This window comes from Plectropomus leopardus, chromosome 18 (assembly GCF_008729295.1).
Source record: "Plectropomus leopardus isolate mb chromosome 18, YSFRI_Pleo_2.0, whole genome shotgun sequence".
In the NCBI taxonomy this organism is placed as follows: Eukaryota; Metazoa; Chordata; class Actinopteri; order Perciformes; family Serranidae; genus Plectropomus; species Plectropomus leopardus.
In genome coordinates, this window is record NC_056480.1 from 28,913,912 (window position 1) to 28,940,184 (window position 26,273).

A 26,273-nucleotide genomic window follows, 5' to 3' on the forward strand; every position below is an offset into this window, starting at 1 on the left:
ATTGAGGTTTTCAGTGGTAGCTTTTTCTATTCACTACAAGTTAGTTACTTCACAACCAAACTGTGCATTTGGAGGATTTTCACTGATCTCTAAAGGACACACATTGCCTACACATAAACAGGCTACAGTAGTGGAATGTAACTAAGTACATTTACTTTATATTCACTTTATTTAAGTAGTGTACAAAAGTAAAATTTTGAGGTCATTGTATTTTACTTGAGTCTGTTCTTTTAATGCATCTTTGTACATCTATTCCATTACATTTCAGATGGAAATATTGTGCATTACTATTTTTATCTGAAACTTTTAGTTTCTAGTGACATTACAAATTAAACTTTTAACATAAAAAAGAGTTTATAAAATATGTTTTGATAAAATGTTTCAGATATTAATAGTAATGCACGATATTTCCATCTGAAATATAATTGTATAAATGTACAAAGATGCATTAAAAGTACAGATATTATTTTACTGATAAAGCACCTTTAAAACAGAGTTTACAGAGTGCTTTGACACACAAGGCAGAGCAGAAGCAACAAAGATTTCTTGCAGAGGCAACATAACCAAAGACCAAACCAAACAAGAACCAAACAATAATGCCAAAGTAAGGCCAGACAAAATTTAAAGTAGAATTAAACAAGAGAGAAGCAATTAAAATAATAATAACAACAATAATAATAATAGCAATAACAACCTATACCAATAAGAGTAAATACAATTTTTACGAATAAAAGCTGTAAGCACAGAAATAAGAGTACTAATAATAGAATCAAACATGAGCAAGACAGAATAAAATAATAAACTAAAAGATAAATCAAAAGACAAACAAAACTGGAGGAATTAACATAGACGACATCACATAAAAGCAAGCTGATAAGTCAATTAATATTAGCCGAACAGAAAATTGGTTGGCAATGGTGTAGTATCAGGACTTTTATTTAACTAAAGGATCAGAGTACTTACTCCACCACTGCATATATAGGCTGTGTACATATACATCTATCTACCCGATCTCCAGTAATGGTTGGAGTCCTTGCTACCTGTTGGACAGTTTACAAGCATGAAGAACTTTGGGGAATTTTCATTTGGGGAAAACTGGCCTGTTAATTTGATTATAAGGGACTGTTCTTTATTTAGCAGAGGACTAGGGTGGCTGGAGTGTTTTACCTCTCCCTAAAGTTACAAATAGTTTTCCTTGAGCCTTCCTGAGTGACTTGGAAAATACTGAACATGACCCTCCCTCCGGTATGAATTAGTTTTTAGATGTTAAAACGTAGCCTTTAATATTTGAACGTTAAAAAGATGTAAGTTTAAGTTGAAAAAGCCTCCGTTTTTCACTCTTGTTGTGTGTGCTGGTTAGTTTGTACAAACTTTATTTTGGGTCAAATTTTAAATGAGACTAAAGAATAGATATATCACTTCTTCGTGCTCAGATTTGGTTATATTTTTTTATGTTCAAGGACTGTGGGAAATTTGAAAATCCAACAATAATGTCTGTTTTTACACATAAAGGCTATAATAAATGATGTAGTTTTGCCAATTTTTAAAAGCATGTTATCTTTAAAAACTGGTGGTAAAATAAATAAGATATAGAATTTAAATTGTATGCCCCTCCCCTAAGCCAAGATTTTAAAAAAATGAATCCCTCCCCAGTGCTTAAAAAATGATTAGACATGTCTTTTCCTTTTTGCACCCCCCTTTCCCCCTTATAAATACCAAACTGTCCCTTAAACCACTGTAGCTGTTAAACTGATGCATCTGACAGCTAAATAATTCATTTTCTAGCTCAAGGTGCTTTATACCAGTTTGCACAATTAACCCTTTGAAACCTGATTAAACATGGATAGAGTGTGACAAGCAACTTAACAACACAAAATAGCAAGAAATTAGTAGAAAGAAATTGAAAGTATGCAAAAAACTACATAATTTCAAAAATATTGTTGAAAAATTTGTACATAATTTATATCTAGTTTTTAGATAATATCTAATAATCACCCCCATCCCTGCCGAACCCAAGCTATTTTCAGGTCAGTTTGCGTGACATTTCCTTTCCAAGTTGCTCAGCATGTTTTTTCCCCATCTTTTTTGCAGGAAATCAAATCAATTGTCTTAGGTCTCAGAGGATTAAATGCATCTGAATGCAGCAAAAGTAAACTGTTGTCTATCCAGGTTTTAAAGCGTTAAAACAAACAACAAACAAAACATGTGGCAACCAAAAATCCTAAATGTTAAGGACAGTGCTGTGTATCTGTGGCTCAGAGCTGTTAAAATTATTCAAATCATTTACTTCAGTAAAAGTAATCTGTGTTCTACTGAATATAACTAAATTAACTAAGTACTTTTCTTTAATTTTATATTAATGAAATGATCTTGCACAGTTTCCTGCACGCTGTACTCACCGCTTTTACTTTGAAGGCTGAAGTTGTGCTCTCCTGGTGAAGTTGGGGTAATTTGACGGAACTGCCTCACAGAGGGGAGGAGGGCAATCCCTGCTTTTATTTTTCTTTCCAGACGGCCGCAGTTGAGCACAAAAACAAAGTAAAAGGCAGCCGAGCTGCGAGTCAACATCTGCGCTAACGTGCTCGTCTGAAGTGGAGCAACTGAAGACTTATACCTGAAGACATTTCATCTGTTTGATTTATTTTTCCATTGTTGAAAAAAGGGAAGGGCTGTGCCAAGAAAAAAAATAAGTTATGCGTCAGTGAGTGCGCACTTTACGCACAGGGCGCACCGTCAAACTGTGACATGTTGGATCAGCTCGCCTTTATTGTTGTTCACGTGTCAGCCTTTATTTGCTGTGTCGCCGTCAGCTCTGTACTGTAACCATGTGTCGTGGCTAAAAACTTTAAAACGCACAGAGAAAAAAAAAAACCGAGGTGAAGCTGAGACGGTATGGGGGCCAAGCAGAGCAGCCCAGCGTTTGATGGCAGAACTCGGGCTTATTCCAGCTCCGACCTGCCATCTGGAAACGCCAGCGGAGGAGAACGGATCGCCGGGTTCAGGTACACCAATGGACCGGATGGCCCCCGGATCCGTTACACCGGTGGAGGGCCAACCAGCTCTGGGCTTAGTATACCGGCCGGCGGCAGGTCGGGGTCACACGTACTCAATCAGAGCCTCGATGGCACGGACGGTGACGAGGGGGGCGAGCTGCCTCCGGAGGGACACAGGCTGCTTATAGGTTCCCTACCTGCTCACCTGTCCCCTCACCTGCTGGGAGGTAAGACTGTAACACACGGGTCAGTCACATTCACACCTGGGAGCCTGTGTGTTATTGCTGGGTGCCTTTACAGTACTTTACAAAAACATGATGGTGCATGGGGCTTTTTTTAACCCTTTGAAACCTGCGCAAATTGACTCGATTTCTCTCAAAAACTTTGGAAGAAGGCAATGAGCAACAAAAGAAGAAATGACCCAAAACTTAGCGAGAATTAGTAAAAAGTACAAGCAAATTACCTGTACATTAAAACACCAAAGACAACCAGAACATAACAAAACAAAATGAAAAAAATAACAACAAACAAGGAAACCAAGTCTTGAAAAAAAATGCTAGCTTTTTTTTTTTTTTTTTTTTTTTTTTAAATCTAAATGTACAAATTTCTTGTAGTTTATGCACCTTTTCTTGCCAAGTTGCTCATAGTCTTTTCCCCATGTTTTTAAAAGAAAGGGCAGACACCTAATGGTGCATAGGGCTATTTTAACCCTTTGGAACCTGCGCAAATTGGCTTGATTTCTTTCAAAAACATGGGAATAAGACAATGAGCAACAAAAGATGAAAGCAATAAATCAGTAAAAAGTACAAGAAAATTACCTTAAAATTAGTAAAAAAATAAACAAAAAAATCAAACAAAAACAAAAAAACAACAACAGTACAAAACAAAATGAAAAATAAAGTTAAAATACAAACAAACAAGACTTGGAAAACATAACATAATATTAAACATGTGATAATATTAATTATAAATTTTGTTTTTTTCCCAAGCTTTTTTCATTTTTTTCCCCAGACATTTTCCTTTTAAGAAACAATTTTCTAAATCTACTAATTTCTTGCAATTTGCGGAACATTTATTGCCAAGTTGCCTATTGCCTTTTCACATGTTTTTGAAATAAATTGCAGACACATAATGACGCAGTAACTATTAAATAATTATTTCTTTTTCAGCTATATTTTGGTACATTTTTGTGGTACTTGTACTCATGTACCTCCACTCTGAGCTACCATATACATACTGTACTTTCTACCCCATTATATTAACCCCTTGAAACCTGAGCAAATAGCATTGATTTCTCTCAAAGACATGGGAGGAAGGCAGTAAGCAACAAAGGAAAAAAATGACCCCAAACTTAGCAAGAAATTAGCAAAAACCTGAAATTAAAAAAAATAAGCAAAATGTAAAAACAGAAAGTATATATATCTTTCCTTAGTTTGTTTCTTTTTTTCCCTAGACATTTTCCCTAGATTTAAAAAAAAAAAATTATCTACTAATTTCTTGCAATTTATGGACCACTATTTGCCGATTTGCCTTTTTTGCCCATGTTTTTTTTAAGACATTGGAGCAATTTGCTCAAAGTTCAAAGGTTTAAATGTGAAAGGAAAGTAGCCCAAGAAAAGCCATGATTCTCCAAGTTTTAAAGGGTTAATCTATTTTTCGCCTTACTTATAGTGTATTTATTGTTCTTAGTACACTGTCTATTGTCCTTATCTCACCCAGCGGCAATTTTTTCACCTCATGTGGCTGTTTAACTGTAATATTTCTGTGTTTATGGCTCTCAGTGTGAGTTTGCCATTGTCATATTAGTTCATGTAGGATTTCATAAATAGATAATACCCTAAAAGGTACCATAAGCTATATCCATTACAGCTGCTGTCAAAGTTGCTTAGTATTTTTCCGTTTGACATCTGATACCTGGCATATGGTAATAGCCGTGTGATGACTGAGCTCTTTGTTTGGCACTTGTGCACTTGTATCATAGCCACAGGTGGCTCTGCTGTAACTGCTGCCTCTCTTCTTTAAGCTCTCCTCTGTTTTGCAAAACTGGCCTGTTTTTCACTCGGGTTGAGAGGGAAGAGTGCATAATGTAGGTCAGCAGATAAGAGCTTCCTGCTGGTTACACATTGCCTGACACACAAACACACACATACAAACACACACACACGCTTCCTGAATGTGCGACTTTCTAGCTGTTTCTCAACTGGTGGGTTGTCTCCACAGCAGACCACAACTACAAAAACAGGACTGAACCCAAATATAACAGGACTGTAACATCCATGTCACTGGGAAACAGAGCTTTTTTCCTTTTCTTTATTTATACAAAACAAATTTCTTTAAAAAAAAAAGTTTTCTATAAAAATTGCCCCAAAAAAGAAAAAAATCCCAATTTTTTAAATTTTTTTTTTTTTTTTTATAAGAGAACATGCCTTCCAGACCTGCTGACCTGCAGGCTTTGACCTGTATATTCTTTACTAAAACCGGCTATATAATAAATACAAATACAGCATTTAAAGATGTATGCTCCTCCCCTAAAGCCAAAAGTGCTTTAAAAATTATTTGATGTGCCGTGTGGATATAAATGAAGATAGAGGCAGAACACGGCAGAGAAAATGAAGAAACTTTTGTGATCAACAAATAAACAAAAACAACTGAAACTTTGTGGAAAACAGAGGCTCCATAACAACACGTCAAACCTTTTACATGGTTTCCTAGATCCTTATTGTTGTTAGATTTCACGTAAATCCATTTTCCTCATCTTTTATTACAAGATCAATAAAAATATATTTCAGTTCTGATCTCCCCTCCTTTACAGGTTATTCCCCTGATGAGGAAGTCTAATAACAATAACCTTTGCTCATCTCATCATGTGACGGTTACCCTGCAGGCCTGACACTGTGTCCACAGGCCGTTTCCTCTTCTGGCTTAAAAACACATGAGGCTCACACACACTCCGTGATAATAACTGCCTGCATATATGATGCATTTGTTGTCCCTTTCTCCCTGAGGTGTTATAATGTTAAACAGGAGGTCAGCTTATCTCAGGTCAGCCAGCTCCTGGCCAATTAATCTTTGTGCAGCTGAGAAGATGCACAGGGTCAAAGTTCATGTGTATATGGGTCAAATTATAAATGATTGTACATTTCATACATACAGTACAGCAAGCTTTGAGGTGTTTTTGCCGTAGATCTGACTCAGACGCAGATTGTTTACAGAAGACAGAGAACCAGCAAGTGCATGGAGGTGTTGCATATCTAAGTTTTCATGAAATTTCACCAGAGTATAAGGTATATGACGTGTGCTTTCAGCCTTACAGACGAGACAAGACAAAACAAGACAAGAAAGCCACAACAGAAACAAATCAATTGTTAAGAAAAATAATATTCTCACACCTATTTTCCTTATTCAACAGAGAAATACAACTGTACACCTTTTGAATTCAACTTTGTCTCGGTCACAGAAGACTGACGAGGCTTAATTGCCTTGTGAACTCAACATAAAACACACATCAATAAAACTCGACTGAAACATATTAAAACTCACCCATCTGTCTTACTCTTGCTAGTAATCTAGGTAGTAAGTTCATTTTTCCAACATCAACAGCTCCGGTTTAGTCAAAATTAATCCTTAATTCACCAAATAGGACGTAAAAAACATGGAGATATTCCCCACGCCCCAGAGACTGGAGACTAAGCTCTGACGGTGTGTGCTGTGCACCACATACAATGAGGAGAACCTGTATTTATGACTATACTGAAAAACATACCTTCAAGATTTCTAAATACCCTGGTACACCGTACCAGGTATACCGTGATACCACCAAACCTATTAGGAAAGCTGTCGAAGTATAGATACGGTTCGTTTATGCATTGAACCACACTCTCAGAGCACAGAGTGTACTCTGGGCACAGACAGAGCAGCAAAACGTTACATACTGTATCGATTGTGAATTTTTAAAATGGTTTCAATTCTCATTTTCCCCACATTGATAGACCAGTACCAGCTGGGCGTACTCTCTTTCTAATCGTTAATGTTTACTGCGGTCATTCTGCGGTACTAATAACCGGAAAAAGACAAGGTGTCCTTGTCATGTTATAACCATGTTATGTTTGTCTTTTTGTAAAAATATTAAATTGTATGCCCTCTATCTCAACGTCCCCCATGGAATCAAAAATGGTATTGAATATTGAGATATTTCAAGGATAAGTTTGCCACAACTCTCCCCTCTGTTGTACATAGGCCTACCAGTAAAAGGTTATGAGAAAGTCCTCATATTCTTGTCTTTGTGTTTTCCTCCACAGGCTTCCACTGTCCTGTCTGTTCCAAGTTTATGGTATCAGATGAAATAGAGAAGCACCTGCTGATGTGTTTCAGCAAAACGCGCCTCACCTACAACAGTAAGAAATTAAAGAGATACTTTGCTGATTTTCAGCAAGCTTTGTTTTGGGTTAGTTTGAGTAAATGAACTGTTGTCAACTTCTCTCCATCTAACCAGCTAACTGACCTCCCTGCTCATCTGCAAACTCTCATTTTTGCTTACTCTTCTGCTGTTGCTCCAACTACAGATTGTACTCTTGCATTTTTGTATGCAAACCACCACGGACACCAAAAGTGAAGACTAAACTCAGATCAAGCTATAAAACGAAGCAGTGCCGATCAAATATAAACAGATTCAGTGACTGATTTGCTTTTTTCTTAGCTCAAATGCTTTCAAAAAATGTATTTTAGAGAACTTTTTAGCTGTGATACAAGTATTTGTGAACAGAAGGTAGGCGCCATACTGTTTCTTGTATAGTAAAAGCAAAGACTGAAAAAAACAGAGCTCAAACAGTAAAACGAAGCAGCGCTGGTCAAATATAAACCAAGGTTCTGTTACTGAGTTGCTCAAATGTTTTCAGAAGCCATGTTTAGCTTACTGTTTAACTGTAATTCAAGATTATTCGTTAGCAGCCCACCATTGTGTCATCCTCCAGCAGGAGCATTCATTGGTCTTGTGCAGAGCAGTGCATTCTGGTAGTTGTAGGTTGTCTAGCTCTTGAGCAAAGCAAATGCCACAGTTCTTTATCTGTTTTCTCTGGTAATATAGCACCAATTTCAAAAGAGTTTTTGTCCTTCTATTTTAGAGATAATATTAATTAATATTAATTCATTTATATTTATCATAATAACTTTGTTTATATAGCCATTTAAAAACAGAGTTTACGTAGAGTTGAAGTGTGTCGACAAAGCAGAGCAGAAATGAGATACACAGACAGTGATTGAACAACTGAAAGCCAAACAGTCCTATTGAACAAAAGCGAGAAGAAATGGGGGTAGAGTGAGGGTAAAATTAAAACAACAAAAGCAATAAAAGCAATAAAACCCGCAAATAAAATGAGATAAAATAAATACAACATTAATCAAAAGGTAAAATGGAATAATAAATAAAATAAAATAAAATAAAATAAAATAAAATAAAATAAAATAAAATAAAATAAAATAAATTAACAAATAGCCCAGTTTTATGACAAAGACCATCTCTTCTGCAGTGAAATATCTGTTTAAGAATTAAAGTGCAAGAGGGCATAGGAGCTTCTTAAAGTTGAAGGATTTGCCATTAATTTCTGCCCACAGTTACTTTGCACTCAGTCTTCAGGCTATACCTCAGTGTGAACTGCAAGCAGTTCAAAAGTCCCAAGAGTCATTTTTCCTTCATCCATTGTTTCATGTTACAGATTTACAAAGCCCTGAAAGGCTAAAAAAAATTCAAAAATTGTAGAAAAACATCTTAAATGTTGAGTATTTTGTGTCGGTATTATTTTATTAAACTTGATTATTACCTTTCATGTTTTTCATGTAAAATGTTAATCTGCAAGGTAACCATTTAACTGTATTAACTGTCAAATTAGCCCTTTGAAACACTTTTCTTCACTTTTCACTTTTTTTTTGCTTTCTGACACTTTTTACAAGTATTTCAACCTTTGAACCCAGAGCATTTCTTTCAAAAACATGGGAAAAAGGCAACTTGAGCAACTTGCATGCAAGGAATAGATTTAGAAAAAAATATCAGTATAATTATCATACTTACATATTTAAAATAATGTTTCAGAATTATCATGATTTTAAGCAATTTTTCCCAAATCCTGTTTGCTTTTTAGTGTTTAATTTTTTTAAAATATTATTTTAATATTTCATATTTAATATTTAATAACTAGTTTTGTAATTTCCTTGTAAATTTTCACTTATTTCTTGCTAATTTTTTGGACATTTTTGTTCTTTGCTCATTGCTATCTTCCCATATTTTTGAGAAAGAAATCAAGCCAATTTGCACAGAAATAACACCAGAAATATTACAGTTATGCCACCATGAGGTGAAAAAAAATGCTATTGGGTGAGATAAGGATAATAGACAGCGTACTAAAAACCAGAAAACGCGCTATGAATATGACAAAAGATAGATTAACCCTTTAAAACCTGGAGTGACCTCAGTTTCCTTGTGCTGCTTTCCTTAAAAAAAAAAAACATGAGAAAAAAAGGCAACTGCGTAAGATGTGTTCCACAAATTGTAAGAAATAAATACATTTGGATTTTTTTTTAATCTAGGGAAAATAATGGAAAAAACTATGGAAATACTATATTTATAATAATCATGATCAAATATTTATTACTGTCTTCTTTTTGTTTTGCATTTTTTAATTACTTTTCGGGTAATTCTCTTTTTCTTTTTGCCAATTTCTTGCTATTTTTTGGGCCATTTCTTGTTTTGTTGCTCGTTGCCTTCTTCCCATGTTTTTGAGAGAAATCAAGCCGTTGCTCAGGTTTCAAAGGGTTAATGTAATGGAGAAGAAAGGAAAGTATGTATAAAGTAGCGTAGAGTGGAGGTAATCAAGTGCAAATACCTCAAAATTGTACATAAATGCAGCTGAAAAATCTACTTATTCAAAAGTTACTCAGTAATATATATATATACAGTATATATATAACAATAATAGACTCATGCCATTTTCTACAACTGGATCATGAAGAGTATTATGAGTTAATATAAGTCTTGCATGAAAAGTTTCATAAAGTTTATTTTTCACAAACACATTATCCACAGACATGCACCTGTCCTCTGTGTTACACATGCAGATCTGCAGCTCTGTGATGTAGCCACACATTTACACAGCCACGTGTATTTGTGTGCAGGCTCCCTGTGTGTGAGCATCTGCATAGTGCACACACACCTACATGTGCACACACAGGAAAGGCAAACAAATGTTGTCTGTGCAGTTGTCTCTACACACACTGTGCATGCAGAGGCATTCAGAATTGACAGTGCTGCATGTAAACAAACGAGTAGACTGTGCCTCATCTTTACGTGTTGATGTGTGTGTGGAGACATGCGCTCACAGTTTCCAGCTGACACACACCCACAGTAGCATGTTACTGATAAATACAGGGTTCATGTGCAGCTCGTAGACTGCACAGCGTGTTGTAGCTTATCACATGCACACAGATGTGTAAAACCTATAAAATCAATATTTTCATAAGTGCATGTAAATGAGTCTATCTTAGCTTTCCTGCAGGATTCTTTTAAACATGAGCGCATATACAGCAGCAAACAGTCATAATTACTCCTTCCCCTCAGGTATTGACACTAAGGCCTGTCAGAGCTAAATGTGCAGGTAAACATGTGACTCAGAACCTGTTTTTAAAATATATCATCAAACTATTAAATCAAGAAAGGGATCATAAAAAGTGGATCCATTCCATATGTCACAATCTTCTCCCTCTGGAGACAGCATATTGATTCACTGCAACCCTGTAGATCAGAGATACTCAGCTTGCTTTGCTTGGGGGGCACTTTTGCAAAATAACAGGAGGCCAGGGGCCAGTCACAGCAGCTCATTTCATGTTTCTAGTAATTTGTGACATTTCTATGACTTTAGGATGTTTCTAGGATTCTAGGACTTTTCCTGGATTTTAGGACATTCCTCAGGTTTTAGAACATTTTTAGGATTTTAGAACATTTGTAGGAGTTTAGGATGTTTCTAGGATTTAAGGACTTTTCCAGGATTTTAGGACGTTTCTAAGATTGTAGGAAGTTTCTAGGATTTCAGGATATTTTTAGGATTTTGTTTTACAATTCAAGGATTTTAGGATGTTACCAGGATTTCAGGACAATTCTAGAATTTTAGGACATTTCTCAGATTTCAGAACGTTACTAGGATTTTAGGATATTTCTCTGGTTTTAGGGCATTTCAAAAATGTTGGGACATTTCTATTATTTTAGGACATTTCTAAGATATTAGGATTTTTCCAGGAGCTAAGCTCATATGTAGGATTTAAGGAAATTTCCATGAATTTAGGACATTAGAAGTTTAGTTAAGACCTCTGTCTGGGGTGTGGGGGGATCCTCCACTGGCACTTTTTTTTATAAACAAGCTCTGTTTTGATGCTGTTGTATTCACTCTGGCACTTTATGTACACTAAAAGTACAAAAACAATTCCCTGTGTGAATCACTTTATTTTAATTGTAAATTAGAAAATGTTTGGGGGCCTCACAGTACCTTAGCGGGGGTGGGTCAGACTATCCCTGCTGCAGGTACAGCAGGTAACAAGTGATAAACAGATGGTTGTGCAGGATTCAGTGATCTCACTGAGCATCTGATGCATGGTTTGGTGTGCGAGGCAGCTCTTTTTCATCTTGTTTCTGTCTGTATTGTCTTTCTCAGAGGACATCCTGTCCAGAGACTCTGGGGAATGTGCCATCTGTTTAGAAGAGCTGGAGCAGGGAGACACCATTGCCAGGCTGCCCTGCCTCTGTATCTACCATAAAGGGTAACTAACACACACAAACAGGCATAAATAAACAGAGTGTAGAAAAAAATAGTTTGACACACGCAAAAAACCAAGTGTAAACAGAGACGGCTTCACTTTTAGCATGCAAATGCGAAAGTGGTATCAGACTTCCTGCGACACCAAATCAGCGTGTTTCCTGAAATGTCAAAGTGTTCCGGTAATACAGACATTACTAGATTTTCATAATAGAGCTCACACTATGCAAGACCTAGTTAGACTTATTAGTTTCTTACTTTTGCAGGCATTAGATAAAAAAAGCTGTAAATTCAAAACATCTGTATATTTTTGTGGAAATACCAAAAATGAAAATAGGAGGATGGAGAAACAGTGAAACAAAGTGTTTCTTGACAATTTTAAACTTTGTAACTATTGTCATAACTGAAAAAATGCCTCTACATAACAAATGACATGTGTCTTAAGGGCCAGAACCACCAGCCCCTTCAATGTCCCGAACTAGTTGAATAGCTCTGCTCTGTCTGTGCTTTTGGCGTAAGTGAGTGACGCTAAATGTCACGCCAGACAGCATCAGGTGAGAGCACAGCTAGACAGCATCGTTCATGATTTTATTATATGATGGCGGACAGCTGGAGGGAACCCGGTGCATCATCCTAACACGTGCATGCATGGCGTCACTTGAGAACATGGCCAGATGGAACCTGATGCATGCGCATAAAACGTATCAGGACGGCGTCAGGCTGAAACGCTGCCGGTAATGACCAAATATAAGGAGCACAAAGGTGCCTTTAGCGTGAGCAGGAGGAGAGGTTGATGGGTACCACAAACTTTGATGCGAGAGTCCAGTGTTTGCCTTTTTTGTATTTTTCTACACCTTACCAAGGACCTCCTTTCCTTAAACCTTGCTACCCGTGACTTTGTCCCTTGAACCTAACCATCTGTGCTGTTGTTGCCTAAACACAACCATGAGCCATGTTATCCCACTATGTGCATTTGTGGACATCATCATAGCAACATCCTGGAGCGTAAACAACAGACGCAGAAGCATACCTAACTTGTAATATGTAAATGCAGAAGTCCGCTGACAAGGCTGCAATATGTGACGAGTTGGGATGAGAACGTGTTGGAACAACATATGTCACAGTGGAAAAAAAAGTCATACTGTCTTGTTTACAGCTAGTTCATTTATTTAAAGCTTGAAACTATTGAAAGCTTTTCAGGCTGTTGTCACATGACCAATGTGCTGATGAGAGTAAAGAAGGAGGTTGTATGAAGAGGGAAAGTCTGCATGAGGAGGCAGATTGGGGTGATGATGACTCAAACAAACACAGGTCTTTCTCCCAGGAGACCAGTATACCGTGTGAAACCAAGTGAATGTAATTTTATGTTCTTCATCACGTTTCTTTTCCTAAACCTTACCTATGTAAATTTTCATTAAGTACCAACATGTTCTAATCCCAACTCAACAAATATCGTTGCCTCATCAGTTCACGTTAACATATTAAGTGCCATGTATCCTCCTGTGTTTGTTGTTGACTCTCTGGGACGGCGTGTTCATTTATGCCTGTTAATTGCATTTTCGAAATACACTTCGGTTTTCACGTTAAGTGTACAGTTTCTGCTTGTTAGACGCAAACAGTCTTTTTCAAAATAAAGGTACGTCGATAAAGCACCTTGTATGTACATGTATTTCCTTGTGCAACCAAAGCACATGGTTTGGCGTAGAAAAAAACATGGTTTGGCTCAACATTCATAATGGAAGCGAACACAAGGCTCCTGGGTGAAAGTCTGGGGTTCGTTGGACCCATCCTCCTTCCCTCCTGCTCACCCTTTAGGGTCTTATATTACGTTGTTATTTGCAGCATTTCTAACTGATGCCAACCAGTGTTGTATCACACTGCCATGAATGGTGCTTTCTAGCCGCTTTGTTACCTGATACATTCTGATGGTGGCTCTTGGTGTTAGTGTCTGATGCAGAAATCACTGACCAAGCAGCGGTATTTGTTTACTAAAGAATAAGAATGGGCTTGATGTACATGAAGTTATGTTGACCAACCAAGATTCTTTTCCTCAATTAAACCTCCTAAACTTTATTGCCTTAACCTAAAACTTCCAAGCTGGCCGTTCCAACTAACGTTACCTACAAGTTGCAATAATGTTAAAGAACAAATGTAATCTAATTTTCAAAGAACGTTTTAAAAATATTTATTATTATTTTTTAAAAAATGTCCCTGTAACATTAGATGCTGACTAAGGCGTTATGTTTTATTTGCAAAATTATGAGGATGTTTTGGGTTTGTGAGAGGTGACAGATCATAAAATGCTCTTTTGTAAAACTTTCCCACAATGTTGCATAAGAACAAAGGAAGCACATTTTCAAAGCAACATTTAGTACATATTATTGAGGCCTGAGGTTACAGACCATTTTTTATGAAAATGTAATGTAATGTGATATGTGATATGATACAAAAATAAATAATTAAATATATAACATTTTTAGCATTTTTCTTTGTTCATGGAGAATGTTACCATAACTGTAAGAAGAACATTCTGGGAACCAAAAAAAGAAACTTGCTGCTGAGAACATTACTAAAACACTGCATTGGTTGCATTGTACCATTCTTAGATCGTTTTTAGAACTAAAACTTACTAGCTGGGTTTATGTCCTAAACCTAACCTATGAAACTTTATGTTTACTATGTAACATAAAGGCGCACAAGCATGATTCTTTTTGTAAACTCAACCTTTCCTGCACCTAACCTATGTAACTTTACTTTAAGTACATAACATTAGATTAAATATGTAACGTGATGACACCGTTCATGGTTTGCTTATTTGTTGGACATCATTGTGTGTGCATTTTGTAAGATATCATACCAGCTGCAAGGATATGTTGCATATGCACATATAGATGCTCGATCATCTATTCAATCAGAGGACCACAAGTATTGAATCCGTTGGTGAATGAAACATTTTAAGAACAGGCATTGCCAACCAGGTAACATAAAGATGATAAAGATGCCAAGTGTTGAATTTATAAAATGTATAGGTTTGAATTGGAGTTAAATGTAATTCAGCTCTTTCTCCACTAGCTTCAATCACAAGAGACCAACTCCCTTGTTGTCCTCCTCTGCCTGTTTCAGGTGTATAGACGAGTGGTTTGAGGTGAATCGCTCATGTCCGGAGCATCCCGCCGACTAGGAGCTGCAGGAGTACAGTTTCAGTCTACTGTACATCAGTGTGGTCGACTGTGTGCCCTGATCTCATCCCAACACTGTCTGGTCCGGACGAGTCCCAGCGCTCCTCAGGGATTGTAAGACATTAATGTGCACAGGATTTTTCATATTGCCTCATGGAAGAAAGACAGATTTCAGATATGTTCCTCTAGACGCCGTTGGATGTTCAAAGAACCACTGGTGGAGTCACTGCGTCTCCAGAAAATATGTGAATGTTCTTTATGCCACCTGCTGGCCTTATGTGGCTTCATGCAACCTGTGATCTGATGGGAACTGTTAAGCTGAACAGGGTGTGGTTTTATAGCAGAGGACTTGTATAACAAACATAGTGGAACGTCTCTTTCCAGCAGAGGTTTAGATAAAGAGACTGTTCAGACTTGATCGGAAGGCTGAAGGCTGATGTTGTGCAATGTGAAAAAACAGCCATTCAGAATTATGAATGCCTTTTTTCAGCTTTAAGGGATGATTACAGTGTTGATGGTAGTTACGGAATAGATCCGAATTTTATTGTGAAATTTGTGAAATCAATTTTGTTAAACAATCGTGTCATAGACCAAATAGTCTAACGTGAAATAGTTGGACTTTGTTAATCACTTGTCCATTGAGAACCACAGTAATGTGATTGTGTAGTTTTGTGGTGAAGTTAAAGATAAACATATCTAATAATGAGTCATACTCTAAGGAGTGCCATAATATGCTGCTATGTCATAGACTGGAAAGTTTTTCTATAACCTTTGAACCATGTCCATTGTCCTTTCTACTTGTACTGTAATGAATTGCACAACAATAAATGTCTTGTCTTTGTGTCCCAGTACTGCATACAAACTATTAAATATGCCAATGTAAAAGTGTATTTTTTTATGTAAAGGAAATGAGTCATCCTCTAATGAGATGCATTTGAGACAAGAGGAAGAAGAGGAAGGGGAACAAGGCATTACATATTTCAAAAATAGTTCTTTTTAAAGCAGTATTCATAGCATGTATGGATGTCTAAATTAAGGACTGTCTGCAGTTTGCTGTTGTGAAACTTGCCAAAGAATTTCCACTACTACAATACAAAGACAAGACAGCTGAATAAGTTCTGCCAGCAGAGAGACGTCAGTGAAGATGAATGACTCCCTAGACGTGGGCATGCAGAGACATGGGCTGAGTGTTCTTTCCATTTGTTGAGAAAATGAGCAGTCTAAAGAAATGTCAGCTTTTCTCTTACTGAAGGTGTTGCAGAGATATGCCTCATTTGTCTGACTAGCTTTGGTAATAAACGTATGAGTATCACAGACGGTAGTTTTCCAACAGCAAAGGAGAATGTTTTTTTTCTCAGGAAACGGATAGCATTGTACTATTGTAATCTGACAGTACTTTCCTCATATTTACATTATATAGCATGTAATACAGATTAGAACCACAAGCTAGAGAGATATAGAATAGTTATCTTTACTAGAAGAAGAAGAAGGTAGATTTATTTGTTATTTACAAATACACTTGCACTTTTGGTGTTGGAGGAGTTGAGGAGTTTCACAGCCTGGGGAAAGAAGCTGCTCTGTAGTCTGGTGGTTCGGCAGCGGATACTTTTACTGACATTTCAAGTCCATCATATTGATTGGAGAAGTGTTGGTACTTAAAAATTCACCCTACAAAAACCAATGAGTCCATCTTCATACCGATCTTATGTAAAGATAGTCTTGGTTTTATGAAGTGTATTTGATCTATATATAATTATATTCCTTTTATTTGTTTTGTATTCCCCTTGTATAAAATACAGCACTTAAGTTAGTAAAGTCATAAAGTTAATTAAATTTTGTATTCATATTTATCTTTCCAAACTGACTTCTCAATGTTTAAGTTTTGGAAGTGCCTCCAACATTTTATCTTTAATGTAATATATACATACACACACACACACACACACACACACACACACACACATACATACATACACACACACACACACACACACACACACACACACACACAAACACACACATATTTTTTTTAAATCATCTAAGACAGATTCAAATACAATTCACAAAAAAAACATAAACACATGTACAATACCACCACACACCTATTACAATAACACATGAGTGACGAAAGCACGTCCTGGCCACGCTGTCGCTCTCTTGATGACGTGTAAAAAACGTAACATTTACGATACTACAGCAGCCTCCACAACAGGAGCAGCAGTTCGGAGTGTTGCGGTTTTGCTTTAGAGTAAAGTTAACAAGGTTCGTTTTTCATACGCACTCCTTTTTATTTAAAGGTAAGCGTTTCCGCACTAATTATTCATAGTTTCTATCAAACTAGTAAAGTTTCATTCTTCCCCCTTTCAGACTTTTTTTTCTCGGCTAGCTCACAGGCTAACGGTACCGATATGTAGCGTCAGAAGGCTAACTGCACATTTCTCACGGTACTAGCGTACACAAGCAATGAGCAGAGGTCCTTATTTACCGGTTGTTGAATCAACGTTACTCTCGCTACCCCTCCAGTTAAGTGAAGTTAAAGTCAAATGTTATTTTTCAGATCGGGAGTTGACAGCTGAGGATCAAGATGTCGTACATGCTACCACATCTCCATAATGGCTGGCAAGTGGATCAAGCCATCCTGTCTGAGGAGGACCGAGTCCTCGTGATCCGCTTTGGACACGACTGGGACCCGACGTGTATGAAGATGGACGAAGTTCTCTACAGCATCGCTGAAAAGGTTTTGCTTGACATCACTGTCTGATCGTGTGTTCTTGCATTAGCATCATTAGCTCCCCCTTGCTATCTTAACTAGCGTAGTTGCATCTCCCGCTGTGTGAGGTGCATCATTTTATGGACATGCACCTCACACAACGGGAGATGCATGTCCATAAAATGATAAACTAAATAGAAAGATGCATTTTCATAGAGAGAACATATATGTGTTATGTATTTGTCAATATTAAACTAAAAGAACTTGTCTTTCAGTACCATCAAGTTAACAGCAACAGAAAATATTCAGGATGTTTGTATGTTAGATTCAAGCCTTATATTTAAGTTAAACATGTTCTGTTTTATTATGCCCACCTCCAGTCTCATCAAGGTTGCCCCAGTGATTCAGTGGCTTCATTTTGACCACAAAACCCCTTTCGCATTGTTACCTTTGTGAGCAGCTCTACCTGTGCTGACACTGCTAAAGGTGAAAACAGAGCTAACAGTAATAAGTACGAATGCTAAAGGGGGTTTATGGCTTATAATTGATTTGCTTACTCATTAACTCACTCACCCTTACTTGGGCCAGGATGGTGTTATTGGCAGTAATGAGCTGCACCACCAGCTCCTACCAGACCGGGGTTGGGTGCAGTGCAGTAAACTGAAGAGTATCCCAGTTAACCTATAGACCCACGTGTCTAGACAAAAACACTTTTGGTGGTTAATCGTTGACACTTTGCGCATTCAGCTGTTAAAACCAACAGAAGTGATACAGTTTATTGTCTGACTTGACCACAGCTGGAAATCACATTGATTTTGCAGCTGAAAATCATATGAGTCCTTTTCTCCGATACTGCAAATTATTTTATGTTAGATTTATGCTGTCTGTTGAAGGAATGTGAAGATTCATCACTATTTTCATCACAGTGTTCGCTGCTCGTGGCAGTTTACTGCAGATTTTACTGCTAAGATTCCTATTACAGTATGTTATGTTGGGGTGTCTTTCTCTCAGTCAGAATTTTGTAGACCTTTTAAAGGACATGCTGTCCAAAGCTATCAAAACCGTTAAAAGCTGAGGCAGCGCAGTCATTGACGTTTTACTCTGTTTGAAGCTTATTTAAGCATGCCTATGTTTCAGCAGTACACATAAGAGGTGAGGTACTGCAGGTAAAACTTAGGAGGTTTGTGACAGTCAGTGAACAGTGTGTTTAATATTGGTTGATATCTTACAATGAACTGTTGAATGTAGGTTGACATGTAGCCAGTGTTACCGTCATGCAAACAACTAAATGTATTACATGCTTGGTAATGTGAACTGGCAAAGCAAGTAACAAGTGTTTTAAAAATGAAATATGATGATAACAATAAAATCCAAGTTCTAAAAAAGCCAAGACGCTGTGTAAAACAAAAATAAAACAAAATGCAGTTGCAAATCTGGTTTGAACTACATACAAACTGATAAAGTTTTTTTTTTTTTATAAATATACTCTCATTCTTAAATTGATGCCTGCAGCACGTTCCAAAAGAGTTTGGACAGGGGCGACAAAAGACTGGGAAAGTTATGGAATGCATAAAAATCACCAGTTATGCACCATCCACAGGTAAACAGGTTAATTGGTAACAGATGACAATATTGGTCAGGGTTCGATAGGGTCATCCTCAAAAGACTAAGTTGTTTACAAGCAGAGACAGCACAAGCTTTACCACTCAAGGATTTCACAGTGTACAATCCATAACATCACCAAAAAATTCAGAGAATCCAGAGAAATCTCTGAGCACACGGGGCAAGGCTGATAAACCAACATTGAATACTTGTGACCTTTGACCCCTTAGGCTGCACTGCATTAAAAGCCAGCATGATTGAATAAAGGATTTTACGCCATGGGCTCGGAAACATTTAAGAAAACCATTGTAAGTAAACACAGATCATCTCTGCATCTACAAACTCAAGTTCAGACTCTACCATGCAAAGTGAAAGCCAGATATCAACAACATCCAGAAACACTGCAGACTTCTCTGGACCCAAGCTCATCTGAGACGGACTGACACAAAGTGGAAAAGTGTGCTGTGGTCTGATGAGTCCACATTTCAAATGTTTTTTTGGTAATTATGGACATGGTGTCCTCTGGGCTAAAAAGGAAAAGGAGCATCCAAATTGTTAGCAGCTCAAAGCTCAAAGCCAGCAGCTGTGATGGTGTTTGTGTCCACGGCATCATAGCTTGCATATCTGTGAAGGCACCATGATTGCTGAGTGGTACATACAGGTTTTGGAGCAACATACGGTGCTATTCAGATGATGTATTTTTCAGGGATGTCCCTTCTTATTTCAGCAAGACAAGTGTTTGAACAGAGTGGCTTCATAGTAAAAGAGTGCAGCTACTACACTGACCTGCCTGCAGTCGAGACCTGACTCCCATTCAACATGTGTGGAGTATTATGAAGCGCAATGGTGACCCTGGACTGTTGAGCAACCAAAGTTATATATAAAGCAAGAAAGGGAAAGAATTTCACTTTCAAAATTTTAACAATTAGTGTCCTCAGCTTCCAAACACTTAAGTGTTATTAAAGAAAGGATGATGTAAAACAGTGGTAAATATGCCCCTGCCCCAACCTTTTGGTATGTGTTGAAGCATGAATGTATATTTACAAGAAAATAATAAAGTTTATCAGTTTGAACATTCTTTTTTTTCTTTTTAATTGATTATAGATCACAAAGAATTTGCAAATCATTGCATTTTGTTTTTATATTTTACACAGTGTCCCAACTTTCTTGGAATTGGGGTTGTAATAATAATGAAATATCAATAGATTTTTATTTTTTAATCCAGAAATGATCTTTCCCTGTTTTGTTGTTCTGTCAGTAACGTTGAAAGTGTTGGGTTTTTTGTTTCATAATGATAAGATTTTATTAATACTCTATGGTGTCTCCTGACAGGTAAAGAATTTTGCAGTCATTTATCTGGTGGACATCACAGAAGTGCCCGACTTCAACAAGATGTACGAGTTATACGACCCCTGCACCGTCATGTTCTTCTTCAGGTAAGGCACTCAGCGTTTCCATTTAAAAATATCAGTGTAAATATTCCTTGTTGTAATGGGATTTATATAAACTCAGTTGTTTTATGGTGTTTTTCAGGAACAAACATATCATGATTGATTTGGGCACCGGCAACAACAACAAGATCAACTGGACGATGGAGGACAAGCAGGAGATGATAGACATTGTTGAGACAGTGTACCGGGGAGCAAGGAAAGGACGGGGTCTGGTGGTGTCTCCGAAGGATTATTCCACTAAATACAGATATTGAGTTTTATTTTCACCCCAACTTTTTTCAGGAGTTTTTTTTTCTGATGTTTTGTGACATGACAGAGACTACAAGATATAGAAGATATTTTTCAACATATTTGTTTTTGTGAACCAGGACAATATTCTTATTAATGATTATGATTGTGTTGCGTTATTGTGCCACTTGTGTTTTGGGTGTTGACCAACATGTTCAGTTTCTTGAATAGCGAGTAAAATCTTCATATTTCAATATTACAAATAAACATGGATGGATATTTCCATATGGAAGTTATTTTGCTGAAGGTTCCCTTCAGTTGTTGCTAGCTGTCTTTTCAATGTCATTTACACAGTACGGTTGCTTAGAATGGGGAAAATGTATGAAATGAACACAGCTACCCACAAATACTGTGTGAGAGAAACTTTGTGCCCACAGTAGTTAAACTTTTGTAACCTGACCAAATTGGTCTGCTTTCTAAAAAACATGGGGAAAATGCAATGAGCAAAAAAAGAAGAAATTACCCAAAAAGTAGCAAAAAAAATTGTAAAAAGTACAAGAAAATTAGTTTTAAAAAAATCAAACAAGGTGAACAAGACTTGGCAAAAAGTCCTGAAAAAAATATATAATTTTGTAACAATTTTAAATATGAAATTATGATACAGAGAAATATACTTTTTCCCCTAGATTTTTTCCCCTGAGACATTTTTACCTACATTTTAAATATAATTTTCTAACTGCTAATTTCTTGCAATTTCTAACCAAGCTGCCCATTCCCCATAGTTTTTGCGCAGGGTTCAAAGGTTTAATACTTGTAAAAGGCGTCTGAAAGCAGCACAAGAAAAGTGATGTTGCTCCATGTTTCTGAGGGTTAAGTAAAGAAACAAACGCCGTTAAAAACTGGCTGTCTGTAGCAAAGCAGATGAGGCTCATAATGCTTTTTATCAGACACAGATACCTGTTTATTAAATTAAGTCTGGGTCTTGAACAGGTTCTACTCGGGATTTTTGGAACCGTGGTGTTGTTTAGCAAAACAGTCTGCATTTTTTACCAGTTTTCAGTGGAACCATTGTGATCAAACAGAAGTAAACTAGAGGCAAAATCTTGCATTACCCATGAGTTTGCTGGCTAAGTGAGTTATCTTTGGGAGTTTATTGTTATTGGTGAGTGTGAGCATGTGGAAAAAACAGATGGCTCCATACAGGAGAACTGTCTCAATAATGCTGAGGACGACGAAAAAGAATGAGAATGTACAGATGGCTGTAAGTCTCTGTATGTCCATGTTGTGCTGACTGAACCTCAGGTTAATGTAGTGTTATTGTAAGTGTTGTATTGTGTTGATGCCTGAAGCCAGAGAGCGCATCTCCCCAATATCTCCAGCAGGTGGAGCCAGAGATATTTGACAGCTTACTGATTGTCATAATACCAAAGGCTCATACAGCTTATTTACTGTTGATTAGAGTAGTTTGGTGAATGTATTGTCAGGAACTGTTTGATAACGTGAAAATGAAGCAATGCAGCATGTTCAGCTTTGAGCTGGTTTCCAGCTTCAGTTCCTGGGAAGGTAGACACAACACTATTACTAATGGAAATACGCGTTCACAATACTATAGTCAATTCAATCATAGATCCAACCATGCTTGCAAACTTCGAGCATTACACCCTTAAGCGGCAAAGTCTAAACTTAAAGCTTCTGAGGGTCTGCCTAGACAGGCTACTGACTGATGCACTCGCCTGCCTTCAGTCTGCTGTTTGTCTGATGAAAACAAGAGTCCCACTTCTTCTTGTCTTTGATGCAGTTCATTTCTCACCATTGTGGTCTTCTATGAAACATGCAAGAACTGACCATCTGTGTCGATAAACAACATACAAAGAACAACCTTTCATGACTACGATAAGCATGAAATGACACAGTGTTGTGGTCAAAAAAGTGTTTGTGCTCCTCTGTCCAGCAACACCTGTCACTGCATGAATGGTTGCTACCTAAATATACACCAATGAGTTCCACAGGACAGGTAGCATCCTACATGCAATCTACAACAGGACTGGCTCCTGTACACCCAAGCCTGTACCACATAAATGCAGCATGTTCATTCATTAATGTGAGCCGAAAACTCTGGAGAAGGATTCAAAACAAATACAGTGTGTGTGCAATAAAGAAAGTAATCAATGGAATAAAAATAAAATGGTAAGTAGTATAAGTGCTGGAAACAAGCCCATCAGATGTGATGGGCTGTTCTGTATGCTTTCTGTTGGTGACTGTGTGTACTAGAAGTACAAATACATAGTATTACAGAGCGCATTAGAGAGAGTAAGAGAGAGAGGAGGGAGAGAATGCTTTATTTGTCATTGTAGGCAGAACATACAAAGAAATTATGAGCGCAGCTCTACTTGGTGCATACAACAATAAAAATAAATAAATAAAAAGGATTTACACAATAAAATAAAAAGTGCTACATTGATAGATAGAATAAAAAGTGTATGAATGTATAGCACATTAATTATAGAGGCTATGTGTATAGCTGTTACACAGTATGGTCTGTACAGCCTGTGCTGTGAGAGAAGGTGCTTTAGTATTTGAGAGTAAAGGAATATTATGTACAGTTCAGTGTAGAAATACTTTACACAGCTTCAACAGTGGGAACTGGGTAGCTGGCTGATGTGCCAACACTGTTGGAAATTTTACATATGTGAGTGGGAAGAAACACTCCTTGTGTCTGCTTGCTTTGATGCACAGTGCCATGTAGCGCCTGTCAGAGGGGACACATTCACATAGGTTTTTGGCTGGAGTGTGAAGTGTCTGTGATGCACAGTGGACATCCACTCATACCCCTTTTCCACCAGATTAGCTCTGGTTCATGAACTGGTTCTGTTCAGGAATCTTGGAATCTCTGTGCTATCTAGTGAAGCAGGGCTAACTATCATCAGTTTTAACTGGAACCACTGTGATCAAGAACACGTCATCGACAGAAGCAAAAATCGATTTATTTTCAGTATACTACATGCTAAGTAGCATAATAGTTATTTTATTATTACAGTCTGGGATATGTCAATGATTTGCAGCAACATTGATTTGTATACATTATTATTTTTTGTGAGTCAACTCACACTCATACTGCTCTGCACACACAATGCACTTTTCAAAATCAGTCTATAAAACATATTATGCATTAATATAATTTTCTACTTTCATCAAGTTTATTTTTTTAACCAGCATCAGTCCTAATTATAAATATCAAATATCCATTAATTTTCATAATTTTAACCCATTAAATGTCAGGTTTTTGTCATGATGCCACCATGTTTTTAGATGAAAAAAAAAAAACCAAACACCAATGGGAATTATTTTTAACATATTACATGCAAAGTAAATTCCTTTTCTTTTTTGATGATCCCCGCGTGGGATATGCCAATGATTAACAGCAACATTCATTCTGACAGTGCAACTAGTGGACATAAGTATTTTCTCCATATGCCAAATATGGTCAAAATCACGTCATCAGGTGGAAAACAGAAAAAATGATAAATTCCAAGGCAAAAGTCAAGAATGGCACCCAGAAATAATACAATGCATGTTTTTAATGCTTTGATGGCTGTGGGATCAAAAATGTCAGTTTGATTGAGTTTCAGTTGAGCATTTTTTGCACTTCACAGTCTAAATGTAACAATTTAGTTTCAAAAAAAGTGCATAAAATGCATTAAACAGCCCCTACTGTTAAATGTGGAGCCCATTTACTTCCTGTATATGCAAGTTTTCTTAATGATTTCCTGGTTACGCAACATAAATACCTGATATATAAAAAGTCATTGTGCAGGGTAAGTATTCCTTTAATGTCTGCTTAAACAGCCATGCGTTTTCATAAGACATGTTGCCAAGTCATGAGGTCTTTCTCTGTCCACAGTATTTACACTCCACAAACAGCAGGACTCCTACAAAGCAGGGTAACTAATACAGGCCTCACTTCATCCACTGGGTCTTTAGTTTCCTCACAGTTTTCAGCAGTTATCCATCAATGAGAGAATGAGAGAAATAATGGGGAAAATGAGCACAGTAAAAAAAGGACGAGCAAGAAGGGTGAAGAATTAACATCATTAAATCATTAATATTGGTTAGCTATCATCTCTTACAGTTCCTTATAAGCAGACAGCACACAATGCAAGGCAGACACAGGCCAATTTGTTGAGTGATAGATGAGGTGAAAGCAGACAAATTCTATCTCTCTGTCTATTTCACTCTGTGTGTGTGTATGTGTGTGTGTGTGTGTGTGTGTGTGTGTGTGTGTGTGTGTGGAGCGAGGGCAGAGCGGGATCCTCTCCAGAGTAAACAGCCTGACCTCTTCACCTCTCCTGAGTGCGACAAGTTGGAAGTCACCGGGGAAAAAAACCCCAAACGCAGTCGATAGCCGCTTTAACTCTGCCTGTTAAGGGTTGGAATATCGCAGCATATTCTGCCGCCTCCTCTCTCTGTGTAAAAGGTGCGATCAGAAATGAGGAAACATGGTTTGAAACTTTGAACCAAGGCAGGTGTTGGTAACAGTGCTGAAACTGTCTGTATGAAGAGCGCTGGCAGAACAGGTTTGACGTTCTGATGGCGTGTAAAGTCTGCGACCCACTGTGGGAGATTTAACCCTTTGAAACCTGGATTGACATCAGGATTTTTTGCTGTGTTCATATACCTATCATAAGCTATTTTAACTCTTTGAAACCTGAGCAAAATGGTTTGATTTCTTTTGAAAGTATGAGGAAGAAAGGTAGTAACTACCTTTGTGAGAAACAAATTGCGAAAAAAAAAAAGTAAAAGGTGACAAGAAAAGATCTTAAAATTAGATTTGGAAAAGGGGGAGGATTATTAAAAAACTATAATAAAAAAAGAAAAAAGGGGAAAAGGTAAAAATGTCAAAAATTATATTTCAAATTTTTATAAAAATTATATTTTATAAATACACACACACACACACACATATTAAGTAGTATAGTCTAGAAGTCCCAAGCTCAAAATACACGATGTTTAATTCTGTGGTCCTCTCCAAGAGTGAAATGAGCACATGTGGCTGCTGTTTGGACTGTCACTGACTTGTCGGTACCAACCACGTTGCTAATTGAATTAATCTTCTGTTTGGATTTTTCATTTTCAGATACATTTCTCATCATTTTTTTTTAATGATTTTTGTGCCAATATTTGGACCATGTCTTGTTTAGCTGCTCATTGCCTTCTTCACGTTTTAAAAAAAAATCAAACCAATTTGCTCAAGTTTCAAAGGCTTAAAAAGCAGCTGAACAGCTGTTCGTGGCTAGCTCAAAAAAGAACAGCAACCA

General features: G+C 37.2%; 2 protein-coding genes across 3 annotated transcripts; both read left to right on the forward strand.

The window, feature by feature from the left end:
- The first annotated feature begins 2,487 nt into the window (after positions 1-2,487).
- LOC121957620 (E3 ubiquitin-protein ligase ZNRF2-like) lies at positions 2,488-15,815 on the forward strand. The gene is made up of 4 exons (XM_042506305.1): positions 2,488-3,220; positions 7,292-7,387; positions 11,687-11,792; positions 14,912-15,815. Exons 1-4 carry the CDS (start codon positions 2,893-2,895, stop codon positions 14,967-14,969), a joined length of 588 nt encoding a protein of 195 aa, XP_042362239.1. The 5' UTR covers positions 2,488-2,892; the 3' UTR covers positions 14,970-15,815.
- Positions 15,816-17,144: 1,329 nt separating this feature from the next.
- On the forward strand, positions 17,145-21,254 carry txnl4a (thioredoxin-like 4A). Of its 2 annotated transcripts, none has more exons than XM_042506484.1 (4): positions 17,145-17,229; positions 17,525-17,704; positions 20,612-20,715; positions 20,813-21,254. In XM_042506484.1, the coding sequence occupies exons 2-4, from the start codon at positions 17,552-17,554 to the stop codon at positions 20,982-20,984; spliced, it is 429 nt and encodes a 142-aa protein (XP_042362418.1). In that variant the 5' UTR covers positions 17,145-17,229; positions 17,525-17,551; the 3' UTR covers positions 20,985-21,254. The 2 variants fall into 2 exon arrangements, with proteins under 2 accessions (XP_042362418.1, XP_042362417.1); XM_042506483.1 differs by having other exon boundaries at positions 17,156-17,264.
- Positions 21,255-26,273: the final 5,019 nt, after the last annotated feature.

Coding starts and splice junctions, on each gene's coding strand:
- LOC121957620 (XM_042506305.1), top strand. CDS start 2,893: ATGGGGGCCAAGCAGAGCAGCCCAGCGTTTGATGGCAGAACTCGGGCT. Junction 3,221..7,291: donor GTCCCCTCACCTGCTGGGAG/GTAAGACTGTAA, acceptor TTTCCTCCACAG/GCTTCCACTGTCCTGTCTGT. Junction 11,793..14,911: donor CTCTGTATCTACCATAAAGG/GTAACTAACACA, acceptor TGCCTGTTTCAG/GTGTATAGACGAGTGGTTTG.
- txnl4a (XM_042506484.1), top strand. CDS start 17,552: ATGTCGTACATGCTACCACATCTCCATAATGGCTGGCAAGTGGATCAA. Junction 17,705..20,611: donor TCTACAGCATCGCTGAAAAG/GTTTTGCTTGAC, acceptor GTCTCCTGACAG/GTAAAGAATTTTGCAGTCAT. Junction 20,716..20,812: donor ACCGTCATGTTCTTCTTCAG/GTAAGGCACTCA, acceptor GGTGTTTTTCAG/GAACAAACATATCATGATTG.